The sequence below is a fragment of the Excalfactoria chinensis genome, chromosome 8 (genome assembly GCF_039878825.1).
Source record: "Excalfactoria chinensis isolate bCotChi1 chromosome 8, bCotChi1.hap2, whole genome shotgun sequence".
In the NCBI taxonomy this organism is placed as follows: domain Eukaryota; kingdom Metazoa; phylum Chordata; class Aves; order Galliformes; family Phasianidae; genus Excalfactoria; species Excalfactoria chinensis.
Window position 1 is genome coordinate 7,356,503 of NC_092832.1, and position 12,377 is coordinate 7,368,879.

The 12,377-nt window shown below is 39.8% G+C and overlaps 1 protein-coding gene across 1 annotated transcript in view; it reads left to right on the forward strand.

Moving 5' to 3' along the window:
- The window catches only part of ASPM (assembly factor for spindle microtubules), a 29,216-nt gene that overhangs the window by 772 nt on the left and 16,067 nt on the right, over nt 1-12,377 (forward strand). Inside the window, exons 2-17 of the mRNA XM_072343360.1 lie at nt 40-404; nt 1,907-2,050; nt 2,833-4,216; nt 5,211-5,312; nt 6,038-6,184; nt 6,346-6,591; nt 6,748-6,815; nt 7,369-7,510; nt 7,588-7,718; nt 8,263-8,438; nt 8,538-8,683; nt 8,760-8,845; nt 9,593-9,811; nt 10,768-10,984; nt 11,071-11,216; nt 11,303-11,431. Coding sequence (XP_072199461.1) covers nt 40-404; nt 1,907-2,050; nt 2,833-4,216; nt 5,211-5,312; nt 6,038-6,184; nt 6,346-6,591; nt 6,748-6,815; nt 7,369-7,510; nt 7,588-7,718; nt 8,263-8,438; nt 8,538-8,683; nt 8,760-8,845; nt 9,593-9,811; nt 10,768-10,984; nt 11,071-11,216; nt 11,303-11,431 — 3,848 coding nt within the window. The remainder of the gene's footprint in view (nt 1-39; nt 405-1,906; nt 2,051-2,832; nt 4,217-5,210; nt 5,313-6,037; nt 6,185-6,345; nt 6,592-6,747; nt 6,816-7,368; nt 7,511-7,587; nt 7,719-8,262; nt 8,439-8,537; nt 8,684-8,759; nt 8,846-9,592; nt 9,812-10,767; nt 10,985-11,070; nt 11,217-11,302; nt 11,432-12,377) is intronic.

The window sequence follows — 12,377 nt, forward strand, 5'->3', positions numbered from 1 at the left end:
TCATTGGCGGAGCGGCAGGAAGGGCGGCCATTGGCTGAGGCGCCAGATTTGAACCGGCGGGCGGTTGGGGCGGCGGCGTAGTGCGGAGTCCCGTTCCCGGCTGCCGGAGGAGCTGCGGCCCGGACATGGCGACTTGGGAGCTGAGCCCCTCCGTGAGCCGCCGCAGACGGCGCTGGGACGTGCCGCGGCCCGAGGATGACTCGGACGAGGAGCCCGCCGTGCTGGTCCTCAGCCACTTCTCGCGGCCGCCGTACCTCAGCTTCGGCACCGTGCGCGTCGGCGCCTCGCGCACCCGGCTCTTGGGGATCGACAACCCCAACGTGGAGCATGCCGAGGTGGTCGTTGATCGCTTCCCGGCCTCCGCCAGGGGCTTCAGCCTTGAGCGCCGCCGCTTCTCTGTAGAGGTACGGGGCGGAGGGAAGCTGCGGGGGGCTCGCGGGGGCTCCGAGTCGCGCTCGTGGGCAGCTGCAGGCGGAGGGGGCCGGGCCTCTCGTCACAGGAGCCTCCCCCGGTCGGCGTGAGGTCCTCCTGCGAGCTGTGGAATCCTGCTGCCCAGGGAAGAGGTGCTTTTCCAACTCGGCATATGTTAGAATCGTAGAGTGGCTTGGATTGGAAGGGGCCTTAAAGATCATCTAGGTCCCATCTGCCAGCTGTCTGCAGGTTTGCCAGCCACTAGCTCGGGCTGTCCAGGGCCCCATCCAGCCTTGACAGCTCCAGAGATGGAGTATCCACTGCTTCCCTGGGCAGCCTGTACCAGGGCCTCACTATAATTCTAGGAAAGTCAGAATGCAGGATGAAGGTCTGTAAGATGCACAAATAGCTGATTTCTGAGAATGTGGCTTTTAAGACAAACAATAACCATAGGATGACCAAAGCTGGAAAAGGTCTCCAAGGTCATAACATTCAACTGCCACCTACCACCAATGTTTCCTCGCTAAACCGTGTCCCTTAGTACCACATCTAAACGTTTCTTGAACATCTCCAGGGATGGTGACTGCACCACTTTCCTGGTCAGTCTGTTCCAGTACCTGGCCACTCTCTTGGAGAAGTTTTTCCTTATATCTGACCTGAACCTCCCTTGTTCAACTAGAGGCCATTCCCTTTAAGTCATTCTGTGAATCTTTGTGAGGGTAGGAGGTAGCTCTCTGAACATCACCTGCAACAAGGAGCTTGCAAAAGCAGACTGAAATCCTGCTGTGGAGTATTTAAATTAAAAGATCCTGTTAAAATTAATAAATATTAACTATTAATAGAATCATAGAGTAGCTTGGATTGAAAAGGGCCTCAGTGCTCATCTAGTTTCAACCCCCCTGCCATGGGCAGGGTTGGCAACTGTTAGACTGGACCGCCCAGAGCCACATCCAGCCTGGCCTTGAATGCCTGCAAGGGATGAGGCATCCACAAACTCCTTGGGCAACCTGTTCCAATGCGTCACCACCCTGTGTGTGAAAAAATTCCTCCTAATGTCTAACCTAAACCTCCCCTGTCTCAGGTTAAAACCATTCCCCCTTGTCCTATCACTAACAACCCTCATAAACATCTGTTACCCCTCCTGTTTATATATTCCTTTCAAGTACTGTAAGGCCACAGTGAGGTCTTCACGGAGCCTTTTCTTTTCTGAGCTAAACAAGCCCAATTCCCTCAACCTTTCCTCATAGGAGAAGTGCTCCAGCCTTCTGATCATCTTAGTGGCCTTCTGGACCTGCTCCTAGAGCTTGGCATCTTTCTTGTGCTGGGAGTCCCAGGCCTGGATGCAGCACTACAGATGTGGCCTTACAAGAGCAGAGCAGAGGGAGACAATCACCTCCCTCTCCCTGCTGGCCACTCCTCTTTTAATGCAGTCCAGGACTTTTTTTGATAAAAAAGTTTACATAAGTGCTATACATTAAACATTTCTTTCCATTAGTCAGGGAAAAGAATATTTGTTCATGTAACGTGGACCCCACCAGAAGAAGGCAAGGTCAGAGAACTGGTAACATTTGTTGTTAATGGCATCGTAAAGCATCAGGCTGTGCTCTTAGGTGTTGCTGAGCAACCACTGAAAAAAAAGGTGAGTATGTTTTTATTATCCGATTTCATTACTTTAACATAGCTGAAACATACTGTTTTATTAGTCAAAATTCAGTGAAGGATTAAAAATTCATAATTGTTGTTTGTGGGAAGGCACATTGTGTATGATTTTTTTCAGCAGGCTTGAAATATAGGTACTGGTGTACCCCCCAAAAATACAAAACAAAACAAAACAAAAAAAACAGCACCCAGTTTTCAATCATGGAAATAAGTTATAGTGAATTTTGGACTGGATGTGTTGACTTTACCTTCTTGTTTGGGATATCATCTTGTTGGTACTCTCAGTACAGTGATGTATTTCGATGCTTACTTTATGGCAGTAAGCAACTTGTGCCTGCTGCCTTTTGCTGTGCTACTGTTGGTTCTTACCACAGAATCATAGAGATGTCTTGAGATGGAAGCAACCTTAAAGAGCATCTAGCTCCAGTTTGCCTGCTGTGCCTGCTGTGTGCAGGGTTGCCAGCCACTGGCTCAGGCTGTCCAGGGCCCCATCCAACCTGGCCTTGAATGCTTCCAGAGATGGGGGATTCACAGCTTCTCTAATACCTACTTCTTAGGTGTTAGAGAAAACTGCAGGTAGATCCCTCATGCTTTCTCCTTGCTATCCTGAACATTCCCCTTCTGTCATGTCAGTGTTATATGCCTAGGTATTCTGTTTTAAAAATCATTTTAGACTTTGAAAGAATGTCTTGATGTTCATTTCTAGGCATAAATGTATGCAGAAAGTCAGCATACTAAAACTTATTTATGGTTCTTTTTCAGAGGAGTCTTTGGGATACTTTAAAAAAGAAAAAAAGTTCAGAAACATCAGTTTCAAGGAAAAATAATAAAATAAATTCAGAAGTTAAAAATGTTAATAAAACCTTTCAAGTTTCGCAGAAGTCAGATAGACTAAGAAGCCCACTTCAGTCATGTGATAATCAGAATGCAGTGCAAAACAGTACATCGCCAGTAAATGCAGTGCAAAATAGTACATCACCAGTAAATGAATCTCTTGTTGGCTCAGAAAATAAATTGCCTATCTCTCCTATTGTACCGGTGCTAGAGGAACTTCGTACTACTGCTTGCACACCACTTTCAATGAGGAGATCTACTACATTCTCAGATATTGCTGCTGCCATACATGAGGGTTTATTGCCTGAAATGGACAGCCATAACTTCAATAAATTAGTTGATGACCACAATGAATTGAAATCTGGAAGTGCGTACAGTTCTTCTGGATTAGGAAAATCACCTTCATCAAATGATAACGTAATTCTCAATTGCACACTCTCACCTGTTTGCACTCCAGAACATTCATCATCTGTGCCCTTATTAAGTACAAGGAGATTTTTAAGTCCAGATTCTTTTGTAAATGACATTTACCAAGTTGATAGAGATATAGTAGAGCCATCCATTCCAATTCTCTCGCCTGATCAGTTTGTGAAAGACATGCAATTGTACATGCAATCAAAGACTCCCAAGCCCGATGCAGCTTTAATATCTTCTACTACAGAGAATTATGTTGTGAAGGAATGTGTCCCCTCTAAATGGAAGAAAAATGCGGGCAAGCAGACAAAAACAAAGTTTCCTATAGAAGATGTGTTAAATAAAGCCTTTGAGGTGCATAGCGTAGATTCTCAAGAGCTTCATTATAACAAATCCAAAGAAAATCACTTTGGTTGTCCTTCTATAGAGGAATTTCAAACTAATTCTTCTCAGATAAAGCAACCAAAAAAGCGCCCAATTCTTTCTGCCACTGTCATCAAAAATAAGCCCAAAGCTGACGAGAGGAAAAATATGGGAAATCTTCAGCCCAAATCTAAAAAATGCCTTGATAGCGCAATAATGACATGTGAAAATAGGGTGTCATTAAACACAAAGGCCGAAATATCTGAACTCCTTCCAGTCATAGATCCAGTTTCAGCTGGAAATAAGTGTCCCAGTGACAAAGTAAGCTCGTCTACTGAATCAACTTCTCTGTGTCGTAAGAGGAAAAATGAAGTATATCTGGAAAAAAATAGAGTTGTAGGCCCAGCGCAAGTGGAAGAAGTGGAGAGAAAAAGAGCTCTTACATCCAGCATGGACAATAAAACACGTGCTACCGTGAGACCATCAGCCTTCAAACATACAACCCGAGAGAGAATAGGGCAGAACAAGAAAGCTGGTGAGCTGTACTTTCATTTATCACTTTTGGAAAATGCCTTTGTTTATAAAATTTGTCTAGCAAATGGAACTGTCCAGCAACAGTCAAGGATATTTCGTACCTGTGAAATGTGGGTCTTTGTAATTTGTTTTTAGATATTATCTGCATTGTACAAATTTGAAAACTAGATCTGAGCTTTGTTTATGCTATTGGATTCAAATGTACTTCATTCTGTTATAAACTGTGGTAATGACAAAAACAGGAAAAGTATCTGGCAGTTCCTGAGCACAATAGTTCACATTTCCTAGAAACTTGCTCATTGGTTAATGTTGCTGTTAGGTGTACACTTACCAGTGTGAATATTTGCGTCCCTTTCTGCTGTCATGCACTTTCAGATATGTTCCTAAGTCTTTTATTTGCACTGCCTGTTTTTTTACTGTCTGCAATGAGCGTGTTATCAGCTTTCTGTAGATCTTTCTGCCTCTGCAGTTTAACAGTACTTCATTGTTGAAGATCAGAACAAGCTGACTTCTTGTGTTTCAGTGTACTCTTATGGTTTCAAAAGGTTCCACTCCCAAATATGTTTAAGAATACAAGAGGAGTGGTAACTAAAAGAAGCATTTCATTTGAGAATCTTCCTGCAATCTCTGTAATATAACTGCCAGAAAAAAAATCATCATGGCTTTGAGAGTAAAACAGCATATGCACATCCTGCAGTAAAAAGCAATGCTACCCACCAGATGTTTTCCATTCATCCACAAGTGTAATTGTAGAGGACATCCTTTTGAATTACATTTTTTTTAGCAGTGTTTCTTTCAAAACATAACCTGTTATTTTAATTACACACATAGATAGTGCAGGAGATGCTACTGATAGGCTTCACAAAGAAAAATCATATTCCACTGTAAAAGTGACCTTTGCAACGTCTCCAGTTCTGTGCTGTTACAAGAATTATGAATCTGAATATGATAAGTTTCAGGGGTATTTTTTATTAATATTTTTGTGCTCTTTTTAGGTTCTTCCCTTCAGAAAGCATCGAAAACTACCAGTAGAATGAATAAGCCCGTTGCTGGATTGGCTCAGTCTCACCTGACATTTGTGAAACCACTGAAAACAGGTAAATAGAATTCTGATATTCAGTAAATCCATATCCACTAATTGCTCTGTTGCTGTTGCTTGTAGTTGAGACCTAACTGAGTAGAGTTGGGATGAAATAGAAGATTGTACCCACAATTAAATAACTAGTAGAAAATTTTGTACCTTTTGTGACGCATCTCATAAGAAACCTGTTGTGCCACATGGCCCTTTCCTCCTGTTTTGAATACAAGAAGTGTGGAAAGGTACTTTACAGATACATTGCCTGCCAACTGGTGGTCATCAGTGACATGCTTTTTCCATTTCTGATAAAATTTTAACAGAACAGAATACCTAAGAAGAGAAATGTTCCCACTAAACATGTATCAGTGTAGCAAATCTACTAATAAGTACTAATAAGTTGATCTGATCAGAAAAAATGCATGTGTAAAATGGTTGTTCCTGGTGGTAATACAACTCAACTGGATTTTGTCCTGAGAGATGTGTCAAAAATGACCTGTGTTCCAGAAATCATGTCTTTGTCTTAGTGGTCTGACTATTCATGTTTTGTGGCTGAAATTTATCAACTAGTGGCTGATTCACAAGTCATTGGAGATTCTAAAAACCTAATTTTTTTCTGCTCAAGTGCTAGATGAAGTGTCAGACATTGATCTCCCACAATTTGCTTGTCATACATTTCAAGAGCTGCTATTCTTTAAACATTGATTAAAGGGGAGACTGACTTTTTTTTTTTTTTTTTTTTTGAAGTCATTCCTAGGCACCCAATGCCTTTTGCTGCTCAAAACATGTTTTATGATGAACGCTGGAAGGAGAAGCAACAACGAGGTTTCACTTGGTGGTTAAATTTTGTGCTTACCCCTGATGACTTCAGTGTGAAAACAAACATCTCACAAGGTAGGGTGCAAGATTTTCACTTTTAATTTTCTTAAATGTTTTGTTCATATTAATGAATATCTTAACACTAGTCCTATTTGTCATTTTACTTTGTATTACATTCAGCTCTTATATAAAGAGCAGACCTTCACAGTTCTTCTATTCACCTGTGTTTTAAACAGTAAATGCAGCTGCTCTTATCCTGGGAGAAGAGAATCATCATAAAACCAGTGTTCCTAAAGCACCAACAAAAGAGGAAGCCTCCCTAAAAGCATATACAGCTCGTCGTAGACTGAACAAGTTACGTCGGGATGCCTGTCGTCTGTTTACATCTGAAACAATGGTTAAAGCTATTAAGAAGCTGGAAGTTGAGATTGAAACTCGGCGTTTGCTAGTTCGTCGAGACAGGCATCTCTGGAAAGATGTAGGTAAGAATACTAAAAATTTTCATGCTCTCCTTTCTTGTGAGTAGGAAAATGATTGTTTATAATCTTAGTTGGTTTAAAATAAAAACAATTGTTAGAACATTTTTCTGAAATATGAAGTACTTACTGAATGTAATATCATAAAATGGTCTTTTGCAGGAGAGAGGCAGAAAATCCTTAACTGGCTTTTATCTTATAACCCCTTGTGGCTGCGTATAGGTCTGGAGGTAAGTGCAGAACTTATGGTCTGTAAGCAACGTATTAAGAAATCATAGCAAGCTTGCTAGTAGAGAATGTTTCGGGTTTCTCTTTTATTTTCTGTTTTATCAGTCCAAGTAGGTTTGATTAAGTTTTAGCGTGTTTATTTTCCTTATGCTTTCCTTATGCTTTATTATAGCCTAATTGCATTAAAAATTATTTATTTATTAAAAAGGAAAATGTTTAATCAAGGAAAGTTGGACTTGTTACAGAAGAACAGGTTGCAGTTTGTTTCACTCCCCAGTGAGCCGTAGGAAGATGTGTCTTTCTTAAGGGAGCTCCTGGTTGATTTCATCAAATGCAACTTATCAAGCATGTTTTTATATAAGACAGAACATTCTGAAATTTCCTTTGGTTTTGTCTTTTAGTCACTGCTTTAAAAAATGGCTTTTAGAGACTAATTACCACTTGCTATTACAGAATTTCAGTACTATTTCTGTAGCGTACAATATTCACAAGAACATATGTTGTTTAAGGTCATTTTTAATGGCTCTGCTTTTTTTCTTCTTTCCTTCATTTTAGACTGTTTTTGGGGAACTGATAACTTTGGAGAGCAATAGTGATTTTATGGGTTTGGCAGTATTTATTCTTAATCGCTTGCTTTGGAACCCTGACATTGCAGCTGAATATAGACATCCCACCGTGCCTCACCTTTACCGAGAAGGTAACTAGTGTTTCCAAAAATAGGTCATCTTAGCAATTAATTTTTGAACTGCCACTTAATTGGTTCTGTCATTTTAGGTCACGAAGAAGCCTTGTCGAAATTTACACTGAAAAAATTGCTATTGTTAATTTGCTTTCTGGATCGTGCTAAACAGTCCAGATTGATTGGCCATGACCCATGCCTTTTTTGTAAGGATGCAGAATTCAAGGTAAGAGAGATACGATTTGATGTCTCTGTCCAGCATTGTTGTATGTATGAATATTCCGCAACTGAATGTAGGTTGTTTTTTTTTAATATCATGATGTATTTTTCTGCAATGAGTTTTGGCTGTTTGTGCTTGTGCATTCACCTGAACATTCTCAGTGTTTGACCTCATAAAGAGAAAGAGGTAAAGAAAGGTAAAGAGAAAGATTTCTCAAGAGCATTTTCTGTTGGTTCTATAAGAAGGACTCTGTTATGTTGCATTACCTTGCTTCCTTTCTAAAGCTGGGCTTTTGCATTAAGTATTGCTGTAGCGTACTCTACTGCAGCTGGTCTTAAAACAGCCTGTGGGTTTTCTGCTTTTTCTTCTGTTATTTTGCTGCGATAAGGGAGTATGCAACATCTGTCATATAAACTCTATAACAAACGTCTTCACTGCATTGAAACAATGTTTCCAGTAATTTTATACTGTGCAGACAAGCTGTGAAAGACATTTATCTTTCAAAATATTTGGATCTAACATACATCTGTGTTTGTTTCTTTGTTTTAAGACAAGTAAAGACGTTCTGCTGGCAATTTCTCGTGACTTCCTGAGTGGTGAAGGCGATCTTTCCCGCCATCTTGGCTTCCTGGGCCTACCAGTCAGTCATGTTCAAACTCCACTTGATGAATTTGATTTTGCTGTAACAAATCTGGCTGTGGACTTACAGTGTGGCATTCGTCTTGTGTACGTTGATACCAAATTGTTTTGAACTATTCGTTTTCTTTATAAGATACTGAATGTGAACTAAGTTAAGGTATTAAGCTGTGAAATTCCATTTGTTAGGAGAGCAATGGAACTTCTAACCAAAGACTGGAATCTTTCAAAACAGCTGAGAGTTCCTGCAATTAGTCGTCTACAGAAGATGCATAATGTCGATATTGTTCTCAGTGTTCTTAAAAGGCGAGGAATACACTTGAAAGATGACAGTGGTAAGGCCTAGAAATTGATTATTCTAAGCCCATCGCAGGATTAGTGCATGTTTTATTTCTTTGTTTTATTTAATAGGTGCTTCAATTGACTGTAGGGATATTGTGGACAGACACAGGGAACGAACATTAGCCCTGCTGTGGAAAATTGTCTTTGCTTTCCAGGTATTACTTCTTTGTGTTTGTTTGTTTTTTTTTAAACTAATTGCAGGTGAAAGGTAATGAAGAAATCGGTCCTTTAGCAACTGTTTGTTGTCTGTTGTCTGTGTAGGCAGACTGTAGAACTGAACTATTTGCACTGTAAATTCTAAATGTCATAGAAATTGTACCTACTACCCCTAAGGGTGTATTTTAACATTTTTACCCATGCTTTTTTTCTTGTATACAGTCACAAATGTTTTTAGAGAAAAAGAAACCAAACATGCAGATATTTCTGAGCTTTTGATAGGCTTTCAGAATGCATAGTTAGACCCAAGTAACTTTGGTTTCCTAAAGCTGGTAAGCGCTTCCTAACTGAAAAATGAAAGCGGAGAACCAAATTTTGAATTGGCTTGTGAGGTTACTCTGACAGGCAGTATAGAGTATTTAATGAAGTTATAAGCATTCATCACTATTGTCTTCTTCCTGCCTCATCGCCCAGCTCCGGCACCCATTTCTGCCAAACTGCTCTGTAACCATTTGCCATGAAACGGGGAGAATGTGGGTTTAAGTTATTTGCTTGAAGCAGTTGGTAGTGGATGCTGCCACCTATGTTGGCAAGTCCATATTCGTCACTACTGACTCAGCGTGGCAGGTAGTGAGAGTCCTTTCTCTTTCTGTAAAAGGCAATACCTAAAGCTTCTGCATCTAGTTGTTTTAATGATGACATGAATAAATTCTGTATTTTATTTTTTTTTTTGTCTTCCATAATAGGTGGATATTCTTCTTAACGTGGAACAGTTAAAAGAAGAAATCAAATTTTTAAAGAATGCACATAAGATCAAAATGCAGCTGGGTGCTCTCAAGCTTTTTTCGAGTTGTTGTAGAATACGAGAAGACAACTGTAGTAGCCCCTCACCTCAAAGTCACGGTGAAAATGTGAAGCTGCTGATGGCGTGGGTTAATGCTGTTTGTGGATTTTACAATATCAAGGTAAAGCACTTACTCTTTAAAGAGCAGAATTCTTCAAGCTATCAAATAATGTCATTAGAGGCAATACTAATTAGTTTTTAATACCCTTCTCAACTTTATATAATCTGATTTGGAATAAGTATCTTTCTCTGGATTGACTCGCAGCTCTCCTTTTAAACAAACCTGAGCAAAAGGTTATTGCCTTCTAGCTAGTCTCATGCATAAAAATGCCTTTTAGAAATATAACATTTCAGTTGAAGTGGGTTTTGTTGTTGTTGCTTTTTGTTTTTTAAATGAGAATTCATCCTAAAAGTATTTGTGCATAAATGTTCTACTATTCATAGTAACTGTGAGAATTTAGCTACTGTTCAGGCCAAAGAGAATGCCTCCCTTCAGAAATGTCTGTTTATAGAAGGATTATGTTGCCAGTTGTTCTCTCTGAAGCCCTGTTAAGAGGCTTATCTTTGATCAGAACACCGTCACACCTGATAATTTTTCTGAATGGCAAAATACAGTCTTTGAAGCTCATGCAAGTTCATCCCTTACTTCCGCAGTGAAGACCTACATGAGAGCAATCTATAGAAGTTTCCAGAGATGCTTCTGTAGAAACAGTGCTGTCTGTTTCAAGTGTTTCACTTGCAGTTTCACTGTACAGTAATTCACACTTGTTGCAGGTTTCTTATAGCTCTGTGACAATGTGTTGTGAACGTTCAAAGGAAGCAATAGTTTTTTAACATTTCTGTTCAAAATGAGTGTTCAGAATGCATATCTGGTCTAGTGCCTGATATACTGGTTCTAAACCCTGCCCACAGCGAGGAATTGGAATTGGATGATCTTTAAGGTCCCTTCCAATCCAGGCCATTCTTTGCTTGGGCACTTTCAAAAGTACAAGATATAAACTGGGTATAGAATTTTCTATAAATTAACTGGTATTGAAAAATCAAGGAAACTGTATCTTACTGTACTGTATTAAACAGGTGGAAAATTTCACAGTCTGTTTCTCAGATGGAAGAGTACTGTGTCATTTAATTCATCATTACCACCCGTGTTACATGCCTTTGGAAGCTGTGTGCCAACGTACAACTCAAACGGTAGAGTGCTCAAGAACTCATAAGGTGGGACTAAATTGTTCCTCCTCATCCTCCTCAGAGTCTGATACTTCTCTAAATGTTATGGAAGGACCATTTGACCAAAGTAAGTTACTGAATATTCAGGAGCAAGTGTTAAATCCATTACTCCAATGCTTGATCTAATTTGACAAATATTTTCTCTTTGCAAAGCTGTAAGTGCTTCAGACTTGTGCAAGGAACTTTTAGAAAATGAAAAGAAGAACTTCCAGCTGATCAATAGTGCAGTTTCTGACTTAGGTGGAATACCAGCAATGATTCATCACTCAGACATGTCAAATACAATTCCCGATGAGAAGGTGAGATAGCTGACTTCAGGGTTGATGTAAATGTATCCAGCTTTCTCGAGAGGTCCTTGACTTGGCTATATTCTGTGTTTGAATAGGTTGTTATTACCTACCTGTCGTTCCTGTGCTCACGGCTTCTTGATCTGCGTCATGAAACTCGAGCCGCTCGTTTAATTCAGTCTGCTTGGAGGAAATACAGGCTGAAAAGGGAACTGAAACTTTCTCAGGTGCTCCATCTGTGCAATACTTGGAACTCCTTCTTTGAGAAGTACTAAGTAAAGAGTTTATAGAGTATACGGGTTTATTCGAATAATACTGGCATTAAAATTCATGCAAGTAATATTGATATCTAATTATATGGACTTGTTGGTAGCATAACCTACTAAAAACTGAAAACCATTCTAAAGTAGTTACGCGTTTTACAAAGTGAGCGCTCCCTAAAGATTCATGTCCATCAGGAATTATTTTGCATTCTAACTAAATTGTAGGACCCCTTAAATCCTTTTCCCAAGTCAGGTGTGAAGTTGCTGCACTGCTTCCTTGAACTGAAAAGAGCTATTCCTTTTAAATTCCTATTGATATTTTATTTAATTATGCTTTATGGCTTGTAAAATTAAACTTTCACATGGATTTACTATTTCTGTTTAGGCACTAAACTGCTAGACTTCCCCGTAGTGTTTTGAGTCAAATTGTGCATTATTTTGTTTCTTGCTTTTCTAGTAGTTGTGCCAGAACTTGTGATGATCGTGAAACTGTGGTACCACTGAGGTTGATTGTGTCTGAGATTGATATTAGAAACTTGAGCAGTGTCCATATGAAATAGTTTAAGAATCTGTGGCCCACAATGGGGGATGCTTCATCTCCAGCTTCTTTACCTTATCAAAAGAATACAGTCTCAGTGCTGAGATACTAAAATACAGCTAAGCTGATTGTGGGCGGTTGGTGTCAAAGCCTTCAGGCACTGCAGATCTTATTTTGAATTTATCTTGCAATGTGAGCAACTCTGCTTTGTCGTTATTGCACTTTGGACAGACTTCTAGTTAGGATTCTGACTAGATGAGCTTTTTACTTAGGTATTACATTGACAAGTTGCTTTTCTTGTTGCTCTGATGTGTATCAGTCTGTTACTACTGTCACTGGAGTACTGTTAAAACACTGGTTGGTCTACGCAGA